The sequence below is a fragment of the Salmo salar genome, chromosome 01, assembly GCF_965601325.2.
Source record: "Salmo salar chromosome 01, fSalSal1, whole genome shotgun sequence".
NCBI lineage: Eukaryota > Metazoa > Chordata > Actinopteri > Salmoniformes > Salmonidae > Salmo > Salmo salar.
Window position 1 is genome coordinate 144,248,222 of NC_138291.1, and position 21,507 is coordinate 144,269,728.

The 21,507-nt window shown below is 42.2% G+C and overlaps 1 protein-coding gene across 1 annotated transcript; it reads left to right on the plus strand.

The window, feature by feature from the left end:
- Positions 1-2: 2 nt before the first annotated feature.
- On the plus strand, positions 3-21,480 carry sgsm1b (small G protein signaling modulator 1b). Its single transcript, XM_014130221.3, has 23 exons — positions 3-563; positions 668-711; positions 2,800-2,875; positions 5,341-5,503; positions 5,612-5,761; positions 11,016-11,083; positions 11,507-11,649; positions 11,753-11,884; positions 12,022-12,143; positions 12,271-12,338; positions 12,435-12,598; positions 13,575-13,704; positions 15,616-15,807; positions 15,918-16,063; positions 16,278-16,406; positions 16,530-16,697; positions 16,845-16,907; positions 17,056-18,522; positions 19,102-19,309; positions 19,405-19,514; positions 19,623-19,719; positions 20,003-20,170; positions 20,423-21,480. The coding sequence occupies exons 1-23, from the start codon at positions 557-559 to the stop codon at positions 20,509-20,511; spliced, it is 4,104 nt and encodes a 1,367-aa protein (XP_013985696.1). The 5' UTR covers positions 3-556; the 3' UTR covers positions 20,512-21,480.
- The last annotated feature ends 27 nt before the right edge of the window (positions 21,481-21,507 follow it).

A 21,507-nucleotide genomic window follows, 5' to 3' on the forward strand; every position in this document is an offset into this window, starting at 1 on the left:
TTGATACACCGCGTGATTATAGCCTATTATATTTGTCAAATGTTCACATTGACTACAATGGAGATAGTGGTACATTGAGGCTAATTGTAGGCCTGGCTATATCTTAATTTTCATTAGCTGTAATTTTGACAATATTAGTAAACCTAATGCAGATTAGGTATACTCTCATAATATATTAGTTGGAGATAATCACAGATTACACTGCAAAATAAAACAGTGGACAGTTAGAATACCTTGGAACAGTGGAATATCTTTCAACCCACACATTTCACCCCTTATGTTGTGTGAATGGGTGAGTGAGTGTTAAAGAGAGTGAGAGAGCGTGCGTGTGTACCTGCCTGTGTGTGTAGCCTACCTGCGTGCGTCCGTGCATTCTTTATCAACCATAGACTGCAAATACAAGCCCTATCATCAAGAATTGGCTGTGTATTGCACGGTGTCGCTTTAAAGGGGGCGTTCGGTCGCATATTCCCATTCTGCCAGAGTGTAAATTGAAGAGAGGGACTCATTTGAAGCTGTCCTTGTGCGATTGAATCAACAGCAACAGCGGAGCGCAATGGGAGGTAAATTAGGTTTTTCGATTTGAATAGGCTATGTTATAAAATATCAAAATTGGCTTGAATGCCTTACCAACTTTCAATGATACCGTTATGTTTTTTCATTCCAGAGGCCGAGACGCGTCAGAAATTGCTGCGCAATGTGAAGAAAGAGGTGAGTGCCTTCAGTATTTGCAATGTTTTTAACGACAAATTATTAGAAGCAACCGTTGGTCATGGATCGCTGGCAGCAGTTCTGTTGTATTTGGATGCCCAACATAAGATTGTAAAACAGAGACACTGGGAAGTCTGATGTATAAGCTTGAATAAAATGTATCATAAGGATACATGTAGCCTAATAGGATATTATATTCTTTGGGTCGTGATTTTATTATAAAGGATGCGTTCAGGGCCGACATGGATTGAAATACATGTATATATACAGAGACATAGCAATTATTTGGTATCAGTAGGTAGGCCTAGGCAATAACGCCAAGATCAATGTAGCAGTAATGGATCTGTTATCTGTGCATGACGTGAATACGTGTGCATGTCACAGTGCAGAGCCAAGAGCAGCATCATTAGGATTATTGATAACAGCTCTTACGTGTGTTTTTCTTTTATCTGAATGCTAATGCTGTAATGGAGGGCAACTCAATTCACTGGGCATGCTCATATCTCGGATAGCCTATTACCCCTCTCTCTTTTATATAAAACACACGTAATCAATTGATCAGATGATATCTTGCTTCATCCTGTGTCTAGAAATTAGGCCTAAAGCATGTGGTCACACTTTATTTGCATAGTCCAGATAGTGGTAACACTTTATTTTTATCTTCCAGATGCTCTACAGATGGTCATAATATCAACAAACTATCTGTTGATAAGAAACTGCTTGCTAAGGTTATGGTTAGGTTTAGAATAAGGGTTAGGGTAAGGGTTAAATGTAGGGTTAGGGTTATGGCTGGGGTTAGGATTAGTAGATAGTAAGTTGAAATGTTACTGGTAGATTGTTTGTAGAGCATCTACAGATGGACTATCCAAATAAAGTGATAAGGATGTTGCTCTTGTGACATAAAGTCACAGTTTATTATTTGGGGACTCCTCGCAGTTATCTGTTAGCTACAGCCAGACCATTCTTCAAAGGAAAATTGTCTGGCTTATGGTATAGTTGGGCTGCAGCACTACAGGAACCTGAAAGGGAGAGAAGAGACCAACTCCCTGTCTGGCTTATTTTCCCTGCAGCTGCATGCTGGTGTGTCCTCTGTTCTAGCTCCATTTATGAGATGTTATTTTATTTTGCCCTGATAGAAAACTAAAAGTAAAAGGGCATTATTAGCAGCATATTGTATTGTGTTCTAATTTGTATGGATAGCCCTGTCCATCTTTGTGCCATTTTCTAGATGATAGAAAAACAGTCTCTCTCTCTCTCTCTCTCTCACACTCACACACACGCACACGCAGACGCACACGCACACGCACACGCACACACAAGCAAACAGGCAGTCACACACATGCACACAGGCACATGCAAGAGAAACACTCTTATTCTGCCAAGTTATTGGCAGCAATTCTTCCCGTCTTATGAAGGCAATCATTGGTCACATGCCCCCTGGGAGGGTAAACAGGAGTGTGACGGTTGCATGTGGAGGCCACATCACACAAGGGACATGACTAGCACCAGGTCATGCAGCAAGGAAGAGGGTCCTAGTTGGTGATAGTAAATGTATACTGTATCTCAAACCCAGACTTTTTTTCTTCCGTTTTTAGTAGATTTGATTCAATTTTTATAAATTTCCTCGCAATTTCTCTGCACTGTATAATTTCATAATCTGGGAATTGGTCATACCATATTTCACTATTCTGTGTTTGTCGTGTTTTATTTTGTGGTTGTATGAGATACTAAAATAACATAGGCATCTTCATCAAACAACCTAAAAGCTTTCTCAGAGTTATTTAACTGGAAAATCATTGAAAATATACAATTTAGTCGCTCTTTTTACCCTGGTCAAGCTCTGTCTTGTCTGAAGTGATAAACATCTCCCACCCTGTCTGTATTTAGTCTGTCACTCAGGATCTGCATTCCCTCTCCACCCTCCCTCCGCTTACCCGTGATTATCTATTGTTGCAAAATCACTCCCCATCCTTGTCTCCTGCACTTTGATTTATTTTCTTTCTGTTCCTCCTCTTGTCAGACCCTGTCTCTTTAAGTGCCTGTCAAATCAAATCCCACCTCACCTTTATGTCTCTCTTTTTTTCTCAGGTGAAACAGATCATGGAGGAGTCAGTGACTCGGAAGTTTGTGCATGCAGACAGCAGCCATATCATATCCTTCTGTGGTGAGTGTGTTCATGTAGTAATATATTACTTATTGAATTTACAGTTCATATGGCTCATTGGAGTTTTTACTTGCTCATTTTGGAGTTTTTATGGTTGGTTAACCCCCAATTAAAGGCCCAGTGCAGTCAAAACAGTGATAGTCTTGTGTTTTATATATATTTCCACATAATGAGGTTGGAATAATATTGTGAAAATGATGATATTTCCCTTCTAGTGTAAGAGCTGTTTAAAAAGACGACCTGAAATTTCACCCTGTTTTTGTGGGATGGAGTTTTGGCCTGCCTGGTGACATCACCAGATGGTAAATTAGTTAATAGACAAATAAGAAAGAGAGTTCCAAACCTCTGCCAATAACAGCTAGTTTTCAGTTTTCCCCTCCTAGCAAAATTCTTGCTTGAGAAATAACTCTTTGCTAAGAAGCTATTTTTGTTCTTTTTGACCATTTAAATTGAAAACAATCACAGTGAGGTACTTAATTATTACAAGCCCACTGAAGGACTTTAGTGCCAAATGGCAGTGCTGTGCTCTAGTAACTGGATGGGAGGGAGGGTGCATGCCATGGTTGATGGGCAGGCCTAGCTGCATAGCTGGTCTGGGTAGGTCGAAGTGTTGATTTCAATTAATGACTGCTTGGCTTACAGTATGTGTAACAGATACTTACCTGCTTGGTTTTTCATCTTTGACCGAAGACCATTACTATTGTAATAAGAGCCAGAGAAGAGTGGATAGAAAGAAGTAAGAGATCGTGGCAAGAAAAACATTATATTTTTTGGGGTGAGATGAAAGTAACCTTATCTCCAAAGAGCATCTACCAAAATGTAGGTGGTACTTCTGGGCCACCCAATTACAACCAATGATTACTTGGATAAGAGGACAGACCGTGATAGTAAGAACCCGTGGTCAAAGCATACGCTCCAGTTTTGGAGGAAAGTTCAACGTAGTCTCCATCTGCCTATGGGCATATCATCCCTAACTGGTACTGCAGATCTTACAGATTTTTCCCCATTATCACTGGATTCAGGTTTCCAAAGTTGGTTATTACTTCATTTGCAATATGTCCACCAAGTCTTGAAGAACAACCAAATTAAATCATTCGGTGAACTAAGTTCAGACTTCCATCTGCCAAAGTCAGATTTCTTTAGCTATTTACAGCTAAGAGACTATTTACTGAAACACCCCAACTGGGTAAAAATGAAGGGTGAGCCCTCTCCCATAGAAAAACATCTTATCAATACTCAAAAAGGGGCAACTGGTAGTTAATAAATTACAAAACTATACCAATCTATTGCTGTCACGACATAGAGTAATACTCTGCAAAGACCAAGTGGGAATCTCCTCAGTGATTGGGAAAGGGTATGGGGGCTGGACACGCAGTGACCCAGACCCCGCTGCTGATCGGAGATCACACATACTGACTCAAGTTAGTTTGGGGAATGGGTAGGGGAGCTAGACAATAATAATGATGACACTGACAATTATGTTGACACTACCTCTATTAGGAATTGCTATGCCTGAAAATATACTACAAATATAAGTTAATAAAAAAACTAAAAGCAAAGAGCACCTTTCTCTCTCATCACAGACTCAAGCAGTGCTGATATTCTCCGTTAACTAAAGAATCACAGTTGGTTTGAACTAGTGCTTTGTAATCTCTTCACAATTGTCCTCCACCCCATCCCTCTGGTGTCACAGCCTCACATTTCACACTTGTGATGTGACACATAGGATTATTGTTACATTAAGAGCACAGCAGTAAGATTATGGAGTCAAAAGTAGGTGGATTATTGCTGGTTGAATTGAGCGGAGGTAAATGCCATAGACATTATGTTAATTTCACATAAAAAAATCTGAGTCAGAACATGTTTTTTTTTAAATTAATTTGTCTCATGACTACATTGACATTTACAGAGCAAGTGACATTGGGCATCATCCTGCGAAGTTGAAATGTCAAGCCCTGCCACCTCCTACTACCCCAATCTGTGTACGGTCACATTCTCAACCAAACACAGCTTGATTTTAGGTTGGCACCGGCCACAGCCATAGTAAAGAATAAGAGATGTGTAGGTCCATCTGTGTTACATTTAACTGACAGCAGACACTATGCAAAGGTGTTGATACTACACCTCCACACATCCATGGATATCCTAGCAACCGTAAACAGCGTTTGTCAGTTTTTAGTCTATTTCTGGTCCTGCTGAGAGCCACCTGCACCTGCCCTCTAACCCATCTCTGCTTCCCTGCAGTAGCACTCAGACTGTCCAAGGGTGTTCACTGGGTGCGCCTGAAAATCTAATTAGCAAACTCTGCATGTGGCTTACTTGTTGTTTACAGTGTATGCAATCATGTGTATGTATGCAATCATAGCTTAATGAATATCGCTTTGGGGAAAGTTGGTTTTGAAACCACTCTGTGTGTACTGTTGGTGTCTGTATATTCAATATTATGTGTGTCCGTGTGTCTACAGCTGTAGTGGAGGCATGTGTGCTCCATGGGCTGAAGAGGCGAGCAGCGGGCCTCCTTTGCAGTAATAAGGTAGCAGCACTCTTCATGAAGGTGGGGAAGAGCTTCACCCCAGCGGAGGAACTCTGTCAGAAGGTCCAGGAACTAGAGCAGCTCATCGAGACCAAGTAAGACATTGATCTTGGCTAGTCATTACTCCTAAGCCCCCCCCACACACCAATATGCCATAAATTAATACAAAATGGATATCAAACAATCCTCTCTGTATTCTCCAGCAGACAGGCTCAACTAAATAATGGCAGTGTTCAGAAGCAACCCGGAGTGACCAACCTCCCCCCTCAGGGCTTGAGGAACCTATGGATCCGCACTGCTCTCATGGAGAAGCTTCTGGACAAGATTGTCATGTACCTAGTGGAGAACAGCAGGTTAGCATTCAATCAACAGATCAGATTCCAGCTGAAAGTCTGACATTGTGTTTGATCTTACAAATACCAACAGTCGTAGCTGCTCAATATGTATACTACAGATGTCCGATCTTAATTTGATCACTCTTTTGTCACATTTTTTCCCCCTGCGCATCAGGAAATTTCAAATGAGCCTTGTGATTTACATACATTCACTGAAAATCCTAATTTCTCTTTATCTCCATGTGGGAACAGTTCAGTCATTTCGGAGCAGTGCCAGCCATCAAAATCATCCTCCCTCTCTCTCAAACTCTAAAAGCACTAGACACGCCTCCCGGGTGGCGCAGTGGTCTAAGGCACTGCATCGCAGTGCTAGCTGTGCCACCAGAGATTCTGGGTTCGAGCCCAGGCTCTGGCGCAGCCGGCCGCGACTGGGAGGCCCATGGGGCGGTGCACAATTGGCCCAGCGTTAAGGAGGGTTTGGCCGGCAGGGATATCCTTGTCTCATCGCGTACTAGCGACTGGCGGGCCGGGCGCAGTGCACACTGACCAGGTCGCCAGGTGTACGGTGTTTCCTCCGACATATTGGTGCGGCTGGGTTCCGGGTTGGATGGGCAATGTGTCAAGAAGCAGTTTGGTTGGGTTGTGTTTCGGAGGACGCATGGCTCTCGACCTTCGCCTCTCCCGAGTCCGTATGGGAGTTGCAGCGATGAGACAAGACTGTAACTACTACCAAATTGGGGAGAAAAAAAGGGGGATTTTTAAATATTTTTTATTAAAAAAAATAAAATAAAAGCACCAGACAGAATATGAATAAATGTCCTATTGTTACTGTAGGCCTATAGCTCCTATTACTGCAACATTCAAATGTACATAAATGTATGTGAAATGCAGCCATACAACAACCGTCGTTTTATATAGCTTAACAACACAAGATAGATATGACACGGTGTCAAGTGTATCTGAAATGCAGCTCTACAGTAGGCTACACCTAAATTATAGCCTACTGTACCCTATCAAAACTAATACACCTAAACTATAGCCTACATATTCATACATATTTATTTATTTATTTATTTATTTATTTATAGGTGACAATGCCCATTAATCAACATCAATATTACAATAATGCAACATCCATGTAAATGTGCTGGTTTTAGTCAAAAGCTAATTTGCACCCGCAGTCCCAGGGCAGCTAAGGACAATTACACAGTCACAATACACATACTCACTAAAACAATATAAAATACAAATACATTACATCCAATAATATATAATTCTAACGACAACAACAACACTATCATCAACTGTTGTCTTACATATGAGGAACCACAGATAACTCAGGTGTACAGGTTTGGATAGATTTGAGAATTTTTTTTCAATTCAAATGTAAAAGTAGAATAATCAGTGCAGTTTCTCAAGTCCATGGGCATTGCATTCCAGTATATTGTAGCTCTAACAGAGAAGGCCGATTTTACTGTGTCGAAAAGGGACAACGCAATCCCCTCTAGTTACTGCCCTTGTTATCCTGGAGGTGCTTTCCTTGAGCATGATATGCCGGCATAGGGGTGGAGGGGCAAGACCATGCAGGATCTTAAAGACAAGAAATGTTCTTGTTACTTACAACCTCATGCCAATCGCATTAGCCTACGTTAGCTCAACCGTCTCGTGGACGGGACACCGATCCCGAAGAAGTTTTAAAGCTATCCAGACTAAATAAATGATGTTTGTAAATGATATGACAATGGTGGTAACTGTTTGGTTTGTTATCAAAAATCTTAGGTGTTTGTTTGTAGAGTGATTCAATTGGTCTCAGAATAGTAGTTCCTGCTTGTGACCAGCATGTGAGGCAATATCTCAGATGTGAGAAGATCATAGCATTCATATATGTATGTACAGTTGAAGTCGGAAGTTTACATACACTTAGGTTGGAGTCATCAAAACTTGTTTTTCAACCACTCCACAAATGTCTTGTTAACAAACTATAATTTTGGCAAGTCGGTTAGAACATCTACTTTGTGCATGACACAAGTCATTTTTCCAACAATTGTTTACAGACAGATTATTTCACTTATAAATCACTGTATCACAATTCCAGTGGGTCAGAAGTTTACATACACTAAGTTGACTGTGCCTTTAAACAGCTTGGAAAATTCCAGAAAATGATGTCATTGCTTTAGAAGCTTCTGATAGGCTAATTGACATAATTTGAGTCAATTGGAGGTGTACCTGTGGATGTATTTCAAGGCCTACCTACCTCTTTGCTTGACATCATGGGAAAATCAAAAGAAATCAGCCCAGACATCAGAAAAAGATTTGTAGACCTCCACAAGTCTGGTTCATTCTTGGGAGCAATTTCCAAACGCCTGAAGGTACCAAAACAAAAGTATCTATATCCACAGTAAAACAAGTCCTATATTGACATAACCTGAAAGGCCGCTCAGCAAGGAAGAAGCCACTGCTCCAAAACCGCCATAAAAAGCCAGACTACGGTTTGCAACTGCACATGGGGACAAAGATTGTATTTTTTGGAGAAATGTCTTCTGGTCTGATGAAACAAAAATAGAACTGTTAATGACCATCGTTATGTTTGGAGGAAAAAGGGGGGGGCTTGCAAGCCGAAGAACACCATCCCAACAGTGAAGCACGGGGCTGGAAGCATCATGTTGTGGTGGTGCTTTGCTGCAGGAGGGTCTGGTGCACTTCACAAAATAGATGGCATCATGAGGATGGAAAATGATGTGGATGGGAAATTACGTGGATATATTGAAGCAACATCTCAAGACATCAGTCAGGAAGTTAAAGCTTGGTCGCAAATGTGTCTTCCAAATGGACAATGACCCCAAGCATACTTACAAAGTTGTGGCAAAATGGTTTAAGGACAAGAAAGTCAAGGTATTGGAGCACTGACCCCCTACCCTCCCCCCCGAAAAAAGATATAGATGTACTATTGTAAAGTGGTTGTTCCACTGGATATCATAAGGTGAATGCACCAATTTGTAAGTCGCTCTGGATAAGAGCGTCTGCTAAATGATGTAAATGTAATCCCATAGAAAATTTGTGGGCAGAACTAAAAAAGCGTGTGTGAGCAAGGAGGCCTACAAACCTGATTCAGTTACACCAGCTCTGTCAGGAGGAATGGGCCAAAATTCACCCAACTTAAAGAAGCAATAAAACTGGCCTTCTTTAGACTAGTTGAGTATCTGGAGCATCAGCATATACATATACACATATACATATGTGAGTGTCACACACACATACATAGATATATGAATGCTATGATCTTCTCATATATATACACACACACATATTCTCTGGGTTCCCGAATTCTTGAGGGTTTTAAAATCTGAGTCACTCTTTCATCCACCATTAAACTCCATTCTGTAGGATACCTCACTATCCTCAATTTCATCTTGTCTTTACATCTGATGTTATAAGCCTATGTGTGCAATTCGTTTTGATAGGCTACGGTAGGCTGTGGTTTAGGTGTATTAGTTTTGATAGGCTACGGTAGGCTGTGGTTTAGGTGTATTAGTTTTGATAGGCTACGGTAGGCTGTGGTTTAGGTGTATTAGTTTTGATAGGCTACGGTAGGCTGTGGTTTAGGTGTATTAGTTTTGATAGGCTACAGTAGGCTGTGGTTTAGGTGTATTAGTTTTGATAGGCTACGGTAGGCTGTGGTTTAGGTGTATTAGTTTTGATAGACTACGGTAGGCTGTGGTTTAGGTGTATTAGTTTTGATAGGCTACGGTAGGCTGTGGTTTAGGTGTATTAGTTTTGATAGGCTACGGTAGGCTGTGGTTTAGGTGTATTAGTTTTGATAGGCTACAGTAGGCTGTGGTTTAGGTGTATTAGTTTTGATAGGCTACAGAACTACACGGGAGGATCTTGTCAATGATCTCAAGACAGCTGGGACCATAGTCACATAGACCATAACACACTACGCCGTGAAGGACTGAAATCCTGCAGCGCCCGCAAGGTCCCCCTGCTCAAGAAAGCACATATACATGCCCGTCTGAAGTTTGCCAATGAACATCTGAATGATTCAGAGGACAACTGGGTGAAAGTTGTGGTCAGATGAGACCAAAATGGAGCTCTTTGGCATCAACTCAACTCGCCGTGTTTGGAGGAGGAGGAATGCTGCATATGACCCCAAGAATACCATCCCGACCGTCAAACATGGAGGTGGAAACATTATACTTTGGGGGTGTTTTTCTGCTAAGGGGACAGGACAACTTCACCGCATCAAAGGGACGATGGACGGGGCTATGTACCGTCAAATCTTGGGTGAGAACCTCCTTCCCTCAGCCAGGGCATTGAAAATGGGTCGTGGATGGGTATTCCAGCATGACAATGACCCAAAACACACAGCCAAGGCAACAAAGGAGTGGCTCAAGAAGAAGCACATTAAGGTCCTGGAGTGGCCTAGCCAGTCTCCAGACCTTAATCCCATAGAAAATCTGTGGAGGGAGCTGAAGGTTCGAGTTGCCAAACATCAGCCTCGAAACCTTAATGACTTGGAGAAGATCTGCAAAGAGGCTATAGTTTAGGTGTATTCGTTTTGATAGGCTACAGTAGGCTGTGGTTTAGGTGTATTAGTTTTGATAGGCTACAGTAGGCTGTGGTTTAGGTGCATTAGTTTTGATAGGCTACAGTAGGCTGTGGTTTAGGTGCATTAGTTTTGATAGGCTACAGTAGGCTGTGGTTTAGGTGCATTAGTTTTGATAGGCTACAGTAGGCTGTGGTTTAGGTGCATTAGTTTTGATAGGCTACAGTAGGCTGTGGTTTAGGTGCATTAGTTTTGATAGGCTACAGTAGGCTGTGGTTTAGGTGTATTAGTTTTGATAGGCTACAGTAGGCTGTGGTTTAGGTGTATTCGTTTTGATAGGCTACAGTAGGCTATAGTTTAGGTGTATTAGTTTAATATATCTACCCCTACAAATATGTCAATTTATTATAATCCACATAAGAATTCACACGAGTTGCGCTGTAGCCTGCACATAGCCTACATATACTACTTGAACTGGCACACAGTGGACCTCCAGTCTAAGGTACAATGTAGGTACGGTACTGCATTGTGTTTCAGCTGCCCCCTGGTGCCATTCTAAATATTTCTTCAGATATTCAAATCTTCCTGCTGCAAGATTATTTTCCTGCTGCAATTAAATGGGTCAAATTAAGATCTGACATCTGTACTTATAGTCGCTTTTCAGTGAACATGCAGCAATGGTTCTTCTTGCACCATTTTGAGTAAACATGATTTTCTCTCTTCCAGTACGTTCTATGACAGTGAGGCCATTCTAATGGATCCTGTGGATGGACCAATCCTTGCCTCTCTGTTAGGTATTGATGGTACCTCTTCTTATGGACAGATCGGACAGATCTCTGATAAGATAAGAAATAGCACACTGAATGGCACATTACAGTGAATGTGACTCCCTCTGAGATAATCTGTAGATAAAACATGACATTGGAGACTAGTGCTTTACAGTGGAAATTGCCTTATTTCAGATAAGGCCATAATTCTATGGTTTAGAAGTTAAATATACTGGTAACTAACTCCAAATTGACTGTACTCACACTTATAATGGACAAGTGCATTTACTTTCTACTGTGAGGGTAACATTGACATTGCTGGTACCTCTAACTTTCACTCTGGATGATGATGGTTCAGTACAGTGCTTTAGAAGTTAGAAATAGTGACTACACCTTTCTACATGAAAACTGTTGTGAATCTCAGTGTTGTCTTGCCTTTATGCCTTGCAGTCGGCCCCTGTGCTCTGGAGTACACTAAGGTGAAGACAGCCGACCACTTCTGGACAGACCCCTCTGCTGATGAGCTAGTCCAGAGACACCGTATCCACAGTGGCCACTGTCGCCAGGACTCCCCCTCCAGGCGACCTGCCCTGGTTAGTGTGTGGATTATGTGTTTAAACGAATGATGTGTGTGTATAATATAAGATGCATAAAAAATGGTCCAATGGTCTCGAATACAATGATATTTTGTAATAGATCCAGAAGAGGCAGTCGAGTGGCAGTATGGAAGATCGGCCCATCCTGTGGGCTCGGGACTACGTTGAGTCCCTCCATCAGAACAACAGGGCTACACTGCTGTTTGGCAAGAACAACGTCTTGGTGCAGCCGGTGTGTGTGTGTGTGTGTGTGTGTGTGTGTCTCTCTCACTCTCTTTCTCTCTGCGTGTTAAAGGACTTTGCATTGCTTTTCATCACTGTTTAAACAGCAAGGAACGATTTGTGCAAATCTCCTGTCTTGGTCAACAGAGGGATGACATGGAGGCTATCCCAGGGTACCTGTCTCTCCACCAGACTGCAGATCTCATGACCCTGAAATGGACCCCCAACCAGCTCATGAATGGCAATGTGGCAGATGACACTGAAAAAAGGTAATGTAATATCAAATCACAGTTAAGAAACCTATTCTGACACTCATGGGTGTCTACAAAGGACATGCCAATTTATATACTTGGATATTGTTTAAATCTCAGCAATTTCTCATATTGATTTTCCCAGTGTTTACTGGGACTTTGCCATGACTATTCGCCTGGAGGAGATTGTTTATCTGCACTGCCATCAGCAAGGTACAGGAGGAACCTCTTTTAATTATGTAGGCATATATCTCTATATCCATGTGTTTGTGTGTGTCTTCTTGACCTTGTGATCACGGTTTTTCCCAGTGGACAGTGGTGGAACAGTGGTTCTGGTGAGTCAGGATGGGATCCAGAGGCCTCCACTGCGGTTCCCCCGGGGAGGACACCTGCTCCAGTTCCTGACCTGCCTGGAGACAGGTCTTCTGCCACATGGACAACTCGACCCCCCTCTGTGGTCCCAGAGGGGAAAGGTCAGCATGGAACATAGAAATGTCCTAAGATGCACCAGATATAACCCTCACATTTGGAATTCATGACAGTGATTCAGATCTCAATTAATGTTTACTGTAGCTATTATGTCCACATCCACTAAACCAATTGAAACGTGATGGTATGATTTAGCTTGTTGTTTCTTGTAGCATTAGAAACAGGCTAATCTATAGCAGAGTGGATGTTGTTGGACTGAGGGTAACTCTGATCTCTGTGTTAGTACTGTACACTGCTGCCAGAGGGATACTTTTACACTGACACTGTAATTTAATTGATCTTATCCACCAATTTAGCCTCCAAGTAGATAATATTAACCCTGACCTGCCAAAGCAAAGGGAACACCATGAGGAAGTTTTTAGAGGGGTTGTGATGATAAAAGTGGTAATCGTAGTAGAGCTGAGACTATAATTTACAGGCTGCAGTAGAATATAGATTTGTTAATGTTGTGGTATATTACCCGGCAGAGCAGTGAAAGACTATAAAACCTAGGAGTGGCACAGAGAGTCTAGGAGTGAGTGGGGTCTTAATACGTCCTCAAACCAACATGAAGGAAAGTTGCAAACCAAAGACAAGGACCAAAAAATGTATACAAATTGTATTTTCCTACTACAGTACCACTGACTTTGCTGTTAACTACTTTATTGAGGGAAAATGTACTTGTTACGATTGTGACATGTTGTTGTCTCACCTAGCTATCTTAAGATGAGTGCACTAACTATAAGTAATTCTGGATAAGACTGCTAAATTACTAAAAATGTTTAAAAAATAAATAAAAAAACAGAAAAGGAAAAGATGACTGACTTGAGATTGGCTGGATCATTAATTACATCTAGTCTTGCATCACAATTCAATGATAGGGATCTGAGTTTTAGGGTAAGATCAAATAAACTTTAATCACTCTCGCGAATCATCATGTTAATGTTTTATACTGAGTGCACTACCTTCCTTTGCCTACAGGGAAAGGTTTTCCCTAAGTTGCGGAAGAGGAGTCCGCAGGGCTCTGTGGAGTCTGTGTCGGATAAAGAGGAGGACGAGGCCACTGACTATGTCTTCCGGATCCTGCTCCCTGGTACTCCGTCAGACTTTGGTATGTCACATGTGATCTCCTTATTCTGTGTCAATTTTCTGTTGAAATTTGTACATAATATACTTTTTCATTCTTTTTTTTCTCTCGCCGTTTGTTTTGTTGACCATTGCCCTTCCCTCAGCCCCTCTCTGTCCAGCCCCTGTACCTGTAGCCCTGTGAACACCTTACATTGGTTACCCTGGATTTGAGACCATGCATGGGCATGAAGTTGTCTTTGTCACACCTCCATCTTCTGGCTTGGTTTGTCAATGTTTCCATGTTTAAAAAAATACATATACACTACTGGTCAAATGTTTTAGAACACCTACTCATTCAAGGGTTTTTCACTATTTTCTACATTGTCTAATAATAGTGAAGACATCAAAACTATGAAATAACACATATGGAATCATGTAGTAACCAAAAGAGTATATTTTATATTTGAGATGATTCAAATAACCACCCTTTGCCTTGATGACAGCTTTGCACACTATTGGCATTCTCTCAATCAGCTTCATGGAATTTCAATTAACAGGTGTCTTCTTAAAAGTACATTTGTGGAATTTCTTTCCTTCTTAATGCGTTTGAGCCAATCAGTTGTGCTGTGACAAGGTAGGGGGGTATACAGAAGATAGCTCATTTGGTAAAAGACCAAGTCCATATTATGGCAAGAACAGCTCAAATAAGCAAAGAGAAACGACAGACCATCATTACTTTAAGACATGAAGATCAGTCAATCCGGAACATTTCAAGAACTTTGAACGTTTCTTCAAGTGCAGTCGCAAAAACCATCAAGCGCTATGATGAAACTGGCTCTCATGAGGACCGCCACTGGAAAGGAAGACCCAAAGTTAACTCTGCCGCAGAGGATAAGTTCATTAGAGTTACCAGCATCAGAAATTGCAGCCCAAATAAATGCTTCACAGAGTTCATGTAACAGACACATCTCAACATCAACTGTTCAGAGCGTGAATCAGGCCTTCATGGTCGAATTGTTGCAAAGAAACCACTACTAAAGGACACCAATAAGAAGAAGAGAATTGCTGGGCCAAGAAACATGAGCAATAGACATTAGACCGGTGGAAATCTGTCCTTTGGTCTGATGAGTCAGAATTTGAGGTTTTTGGTTCCAACCACAGTGTTTTTGTGAAACGCAGAGTAGGTGATCAGATGATATCCACATATGTGGTTCCCACCGTGAAGCATGGAGGAGGTGGTGTGGTGGTGTGCTGGTGACACTGTCTGTGATTTATTTAGAATTCAAGGCACACTTAACCAGCATGGCTACCACAGCATTCTGCAGCGATACACCATCCCATCTTGTTTGCTCTTAGTGGGTCTATAATTTGTTTTTCAACAGGACAATGACCCAACACACCTCCAGGCTGCGTAAGGGCTATTTGGCCAAGAAGGAGAGTGATGGAGTGCTGCATCAGATGACCCGGCCTCCACAATCCCCTGACCTCAACCAAATTGAGATGGTTTGGGATGAGCCGGACCGCAGATTGAAGCCAACAAGTGCTCAGCACATGTGGGAACTCCTTCAAGACTATTGGAAAAGCATTCAGGGGTGAAGCTGGTTGAGAGAATGCCAATAGTGTGCAAAGCTGTCATCAAGGCAAAGGCTGGCTATTTGAATAATCTCAAATATAAATATATTTTGATTTGTTTAACACTTTTTTGGTTACTACATGATTCCATATGTGTTATTTCGTATTTTAGATATCTTCACTATTATTCTACAATGTAGAAAATAGTAAAAAAATAAAGAAAAACCCTGGAATGAGTAGGTGTTGTAAAACATTTGACCGGTAGTGTATATTATTAAAGAAAGTCACCCAAATCCTCCATCAGTTCGAGATGATCATGTTGCTACTGATAATGATGACGATGATCCTGCTGATGATACCATTGATCCTGTTTGCTGTCCAGTGGCTCCAGAGCTGATGGACCAGGCGGTGAACATGTGGCACCCCACCCCCAGGAAGTCCTCCTGTTTCTCCTGCTCTCAGAACGGATCCCCTGTTGGCTCACTACCCAACGGCTGCAACCAGGACAGGGCTCCCCTGAAACTCCTCTGTGACACCATGAAGTACCAGATCATTTCCCGTGCTTTCTATGGCTGTGAGTACATGCATCATGAATTCCTTTAGGAAACACTGATTCAAATGCTATAGTCCTCATGTTATGGCTGGATTTATAACCCTGCGTGTTTCTTCACTTCTTCATTGAAGGGCTTGCCTACTGCCGTCACCTGTCCACCGTTCGTATCCATCTCTCTGCCCTGGTCAACCCTACCATCGTTGACCCTAACGTGCCTCATGATGCCCGGGGAGGGCTGACTGTGGATGTCTGGAGCAGCTTCCTCCAGGACTGCTCTGTAAGATCTACTGTACCATCTGCTCTAAACATACTGTACACACAACCACAACCTGCAGTGGCTGTGCATGTTCTTTATGACTTAGCTAACAAGTCACAGCTTGAATGTATCTGCATTCACCAACATCAACATTCCACTGCAACCGATGACCATACTGAACTTGTATGTTTCTGTATTGAGTCAATATGTAATCATGTTCACAACCTTTTCTCAGGCGTATGATGAGCATGAGCTTCTGCGGTTGGTGTACTATGGTGGTGTGGCCCCTACAATACGCAAGGAGGTCTGGCCATTCCTGCTGGGACACTACCACTTCGATATGACCCAGAAACATAGGCTGGAGGTGAGTACTGTTATATTGTCATGAGGTAAAACGACTAACTCTGGAACCCAAGTAGGGAGGTGGGTCATGTGTAATACCATTACATACTAGTGACCCTGTGTGTTCATCTGTGTGTGTGTGTAGGTGGATGAGCAGGTGCGGGCCTACTATGAGCAGACTATGAAGGAGTGGCTGGGCTGTGAGGCCATCGTCAAGCAGAGGGAGGGGGAGAAGCATGCTGAAGCCATAGCCAAGTGCAATTCTGTGGAAAGACCAGGACCAGTGCAGCGAGACTCCACCATCAGCACTGATGTAAGGGGTCCTACCTGTCCCATTTGATGAGGGCAATACATGATAGAGTTAGTGACTCATTGGCATATGGTTAACATACTGTACTAACATATGATTCTTCATGGTGTTCTCTTCCTGGATGGCATTTGACCCCATATCCTACACCAGTCCTCACAGAGCACCAGTTCAGAGAAGCAGATAGCCCAGAGCGACTCCAGCAGTAGCACACAGGTACAGGAGGCTTTCTTTCTGGAGCATAACACATCACCACATAACATTATAGTTATCCTTAATACTGAATACTTGAGAACTTGTGCCTTACAATAGTAGGGAGACTTTATAATGCTGGGTATTCACTGTCTGTTGTCTGGTGTTGCAGGCATTTGGGTCTGTGGAGGAGGTGGATCAGATAGAATCCGTGATGAAGCCAGAGGAAGGCAAAGAGGTGTCCAAAATTCCATTGAAAGACTGCCCAGATGTGGCCAACCCAAATGTTACCTCAGAATCTGGAGACCCACCCAAAAAAATCTCTGTTGGCTCAGGTCTTCCAGAACAGCCCCAAAGCACAAACAACAACAACCCTGCAACAAAACGTCCTGCAACTGATTTAACTGTCAAAACAGTTGCCACTCAGCCATCACCAGAGCCATCAGAGCCCCAGGGAGCTGCATCTAGGCCAGTGGCAGAGGCCCAGGCTGGGTCAAAGCTAACAGAGAATCTCCCTGTCTCAAGATCAACAGAAGAACCAAAGGTCACAATAACAGCTGATGACAAGGCAGGGGAGGAGCATCCTAAGGCTCCAACACAAGAGTCCAAAGCCCCAGAGAGTAAAGAGGTTGAATGCTCTGAATCGGTAGAAATCATACAAATCCCAGAGAGGGTTAAAGAAAGGGGTTCTAACAAAGAAGACGTGAAGTCCTTAGTAAATACTGAAACCGAAAACAAAGTTGCAGGAAATAGGTTGTCTGAAGTTTCCACCACAAAAGACCCAAAGCTGCCTGTGAGAGCTGCGTACGCAACTGAGAATACTGATATTCTCAAACTAGAAACAGAGGTTTCTAATGTATATATTCCAGCACCACCACTAGGCGAGGCCACAGTTAATAAAACACAAGAGAGCAAAGCCCCTGTGTCAGAACCATCCTGTGCTACAGAGCCATCTTTAACAGAAGGAAACAAAGCTTCAACAATAGCAGTGGAGGCTGGTATTGCTGAAAAAGAGGACCCAAACTTCTCTGACATTGAAGAAATCACAGAATCTGAATTACAAACAATTAAAACCCCTCAAACCAGCGACGCTTGTGTTTGTGAGAAAGACATGGATAGTACTGAAGAAAAGGTTTCAGAAATAGCCAAAACCAAAACATTAGACACTGTGGAGGCCAGTGTCCCTGAGAAAAGCAATACCAAAGCTGCAGAAATGACAGTTGCCATAGATTCAGAGAAACATGCACCTTGCATGCCCGTACTGAAGCCACCTCAGCTAGAGGCCAGGGCCAGTGTTACAGTGACAGCCCACTCTATGCGTTCTCCTGATACACTAGATTCTGATGACTCGCCCTCTGCCTTAGAGATGGAGGACATTCCCACGGCCTGGGCAAGACCCTTGTCCGGCCTGATGGCTCCCCCTGCTGCCCCCTTCTTGGCCCTGGGGAGAGTTGTTTCAGGGGAACCTGTCCTGCGTGCAAGCTCCAACACCAGTCTTGATGGAACTGAGCCAACCCTGTCTGAGGAGGAGCCTGAGATGGAGAGTCTCTACCCCCAGTCTGACTTTTTGGTTGTGACAGATGAACTCAAACCTGAGGTTTCACCAGTGGTAGTGTCCCCTGCAGGGACTACGTACTCTGTAAGTACTCCAAATGAGTTACCTGTGTGCACTGTAATGCATGTTGCAGATTTTAGGGGTTGATTGGCTAAGAGTTGGTTCAACATACAACACACAACACACCAGACATGCTACCAGGGGTCTTTTCAGTCCCCAAATCATGAATAAAGTCAAGAAAGCGTACAGTATTATATAGAGCCCTTATTGCATGGAACTTCCTTCCATCTCATATTGCTCAAATAAACAGCAAACCTGGTTTAAAAAAACAGATAAAGCAACACCATGCGGCACAACGCCGCTCCCCTATTTGACCTAGATAGTTTGTGTGTATGCATTGATATGTAGGCTACGTGTGCCTTTTTATAAAATGTATGTAGTTCTGTTCTTGTCTATTGATGTTCTGTATTATGTCTCATGTTTTGTGTGGACCCCAGGAAGTGTAGCTGCTGCTTTTGCAACAGCTAATGGGGATCCTAATAAAATACCAAAATACCCAACTACAAACAGAGCTGTCACAATGCTGGAATGAATCATGAAACAGTAGCCATTTGAACATGAACCGCTTTAACTAAACTTAGTCCCTTTTGTCACTCTGTGCAGCAAGAGCAGCTGGACTTGTACTTGCTCAACCTGCATCGCATTGATAAGGATGTGAGGCGCTGTGACAGAACCTACTGGTACTTCACCCCTGCTAACCTGGAGAAACTACGCAACATAATGTGCAGTTATGTGTGGCAGCATCTGGAGATTGGCTATGTCCAGGGCATGTGTGATCTGCTGGCTCCTTTACTGGTCGTTCTGGATGACGGTCAGTCTGCATGAAGAATAGCTCTCCTAGAACTGCATTATTCACAGACATGAGTAAAGATAAGATTAATAATTTGCTGTTGATGTGTTTCTCAGAGGTCATGGCTTTCAGCTGCTTCTCTGAGTTGATGAAGAGGATGAATCAGAACTTCCCCCATGGAGGGGCCATGGACTCACACTTTGCCAACATGCGCTCCCTCATCCAGGTACCATACACGTGCATGTACACACACAATCACACATGCACATTATTATAAGTACAGTGATATTACATTGTAGTAAAAGATAGGCACTTGCCATTTTCTTCCCGCTAGATCCTTGATTCAGAGCTCTTTGAACTGATGCAGATGAATGGAGACTACACTCACTTCTACTTCTGCTACCGCTGGTTCCTGCTAGACTTCAAAAGAGGTACTGGCATCTGCATGGGCGTGTTCGACCGCATACACTATCTGTATGGTGACGGAATCAAACAGAAAGTGGGATTTCACATTGGAACCAGAGGAAATAGTTAATGCTGATGATGTTAAAACTTAAATTAATCGTGTTCAAGGTATACAATATGAAGGACCTGTATAGATTTTGGAAAATGTCATTGTCAATGTTTTTATTTCAGTAACATAACTCTTCTGCAGGCAGGTCACATCTGACAGTCCTACTCAGTATATAACCTGATGTGCCATTATTCCTCCAGAGATGTTGTATGATGATGTGTTCTCCGTGTGGGAGACCATCTGGGCGGCCACGTATACCTCCTCCACTCATTTTGTCCTCTTCATCGCTCTGGCACTGGTGGAAATATACCGAGACATCATCCTGGAGAACAACATGGACTTCACTGACATCATCAAGTTCTTCAACGGTGAGGCTAAAGGATGATGTTAGATGTTGTTATGGAATGGAATATTTGATAATTCAGTTATTTCATTCATTTCATTGCCACTGAGTGTTTGCTTGCTAAATATATGATCTGAAGGTACCAACTGCCTTTACTGTGCTTGCTGACAAAGGCAAAAAGCCTAGCTACCTCCATAGACTACACTCATATGTAAATCAGCACAAGCAGCTAGGCTCGAGTGACACAGTGTGTTTTTGATTTGATTTCCCTCTTCAGAAATGGCTGAGCATCACAACATCCCGCAGGTCCTAACGATGGCTCGAGACTTGGTCCTCAAAGTGCAGACTCTCATAGAAAACAAGTGATCCAGCATGTGTCTTTTCCTCCCCTTTCACTCAGTGTGCAAAATTGTGAAAATTGTGAGAAAGTCACATAAAATGTATGTATTCTGAAAATCGTAACTTGTATTTGTATGAAAGCTAAACCAACAATTGACAAAAGCAGACATAGTGGTCAGGATTTTAAAATCACGCTTCTCAATCATTATTTTTATTCCTGAAATCGTCAGGTGAACCATACTGAAGCTGTTGTCACACTACAATAATTGCATAATGCAGTATTTCTGTCTCAGTCCCTAAAAGCACTTTCCTATGTTCAGGTAATTAACATTATAATCAATAAGTTTATGAAAAAATGTAATTGTTCACTTAGTGAATGTACCCTTTTAAAAACAAAAACTCTTTGCATATTGCTTCAGAATGTTTTTGTATTTGTTTTGCCTTAAATTTAGCTATCTTGTGCAGGGATATTCTCAATATGATAACCAAATGAGATCTTGTTTGTACATTTCCGTCATACACTTCCCATCAGTTAGAACCATTCACAGAGTAAAGGTGCAGCCAAAAAGCCTGCACCTCTCCAACATCGCAGGAACACATGCTGAAACCCCTGGCTGTATCTCAAACATATCGTCCCCCATGTATTCCAGTGTTTTTGTATTAAGTGCTTAAATCTGTCTCTTATCTTCTCCTTATCGGCTAAATGTCTGCGTGTATTGCTGTTGTACTGTAATGGTAACTGTACAATTATTTTTAACACACATAGGCTAATATTCAAAAGTATCTGTGAGTATAACAATGTAGCTATACTGTTTAATATCAGATATGTACACTCACGTAGGCCACTGTACATGTGATTTGTTGCTTGACGACAATAGATAAATATACTGACAAACATATGAGAAAAATAGTCTTATTTTTTCAATGTATTCTTGAATTGTTTATTGTTGTTATTACTTTGCTGTGTATTAAACAATCAGTATATTTTGGATTCAGCATTGTGCAAAGTTTGGTTTAATTCAT

Excerpts from the sequence above, each read along its gene's own strand:
- sgsm1b (XM_014130221.3), top strand. Across the intron at positions 2,876-5,340 it reads CCATATCATATCCTTCTGTG|CTGTAGTGGAGGCATGTGTG; the intron begins GTGAGTGTGTTC and ends GTGTGTCTACAG. Across the intron at positions 16,407-16,529 it reads CCCAGAAACATAGGCTGGAG|GTGGATGAGCAGGTGCGGGC; the intron begins GTGAGTACTGTT and ends GTGTGTGTGTAG.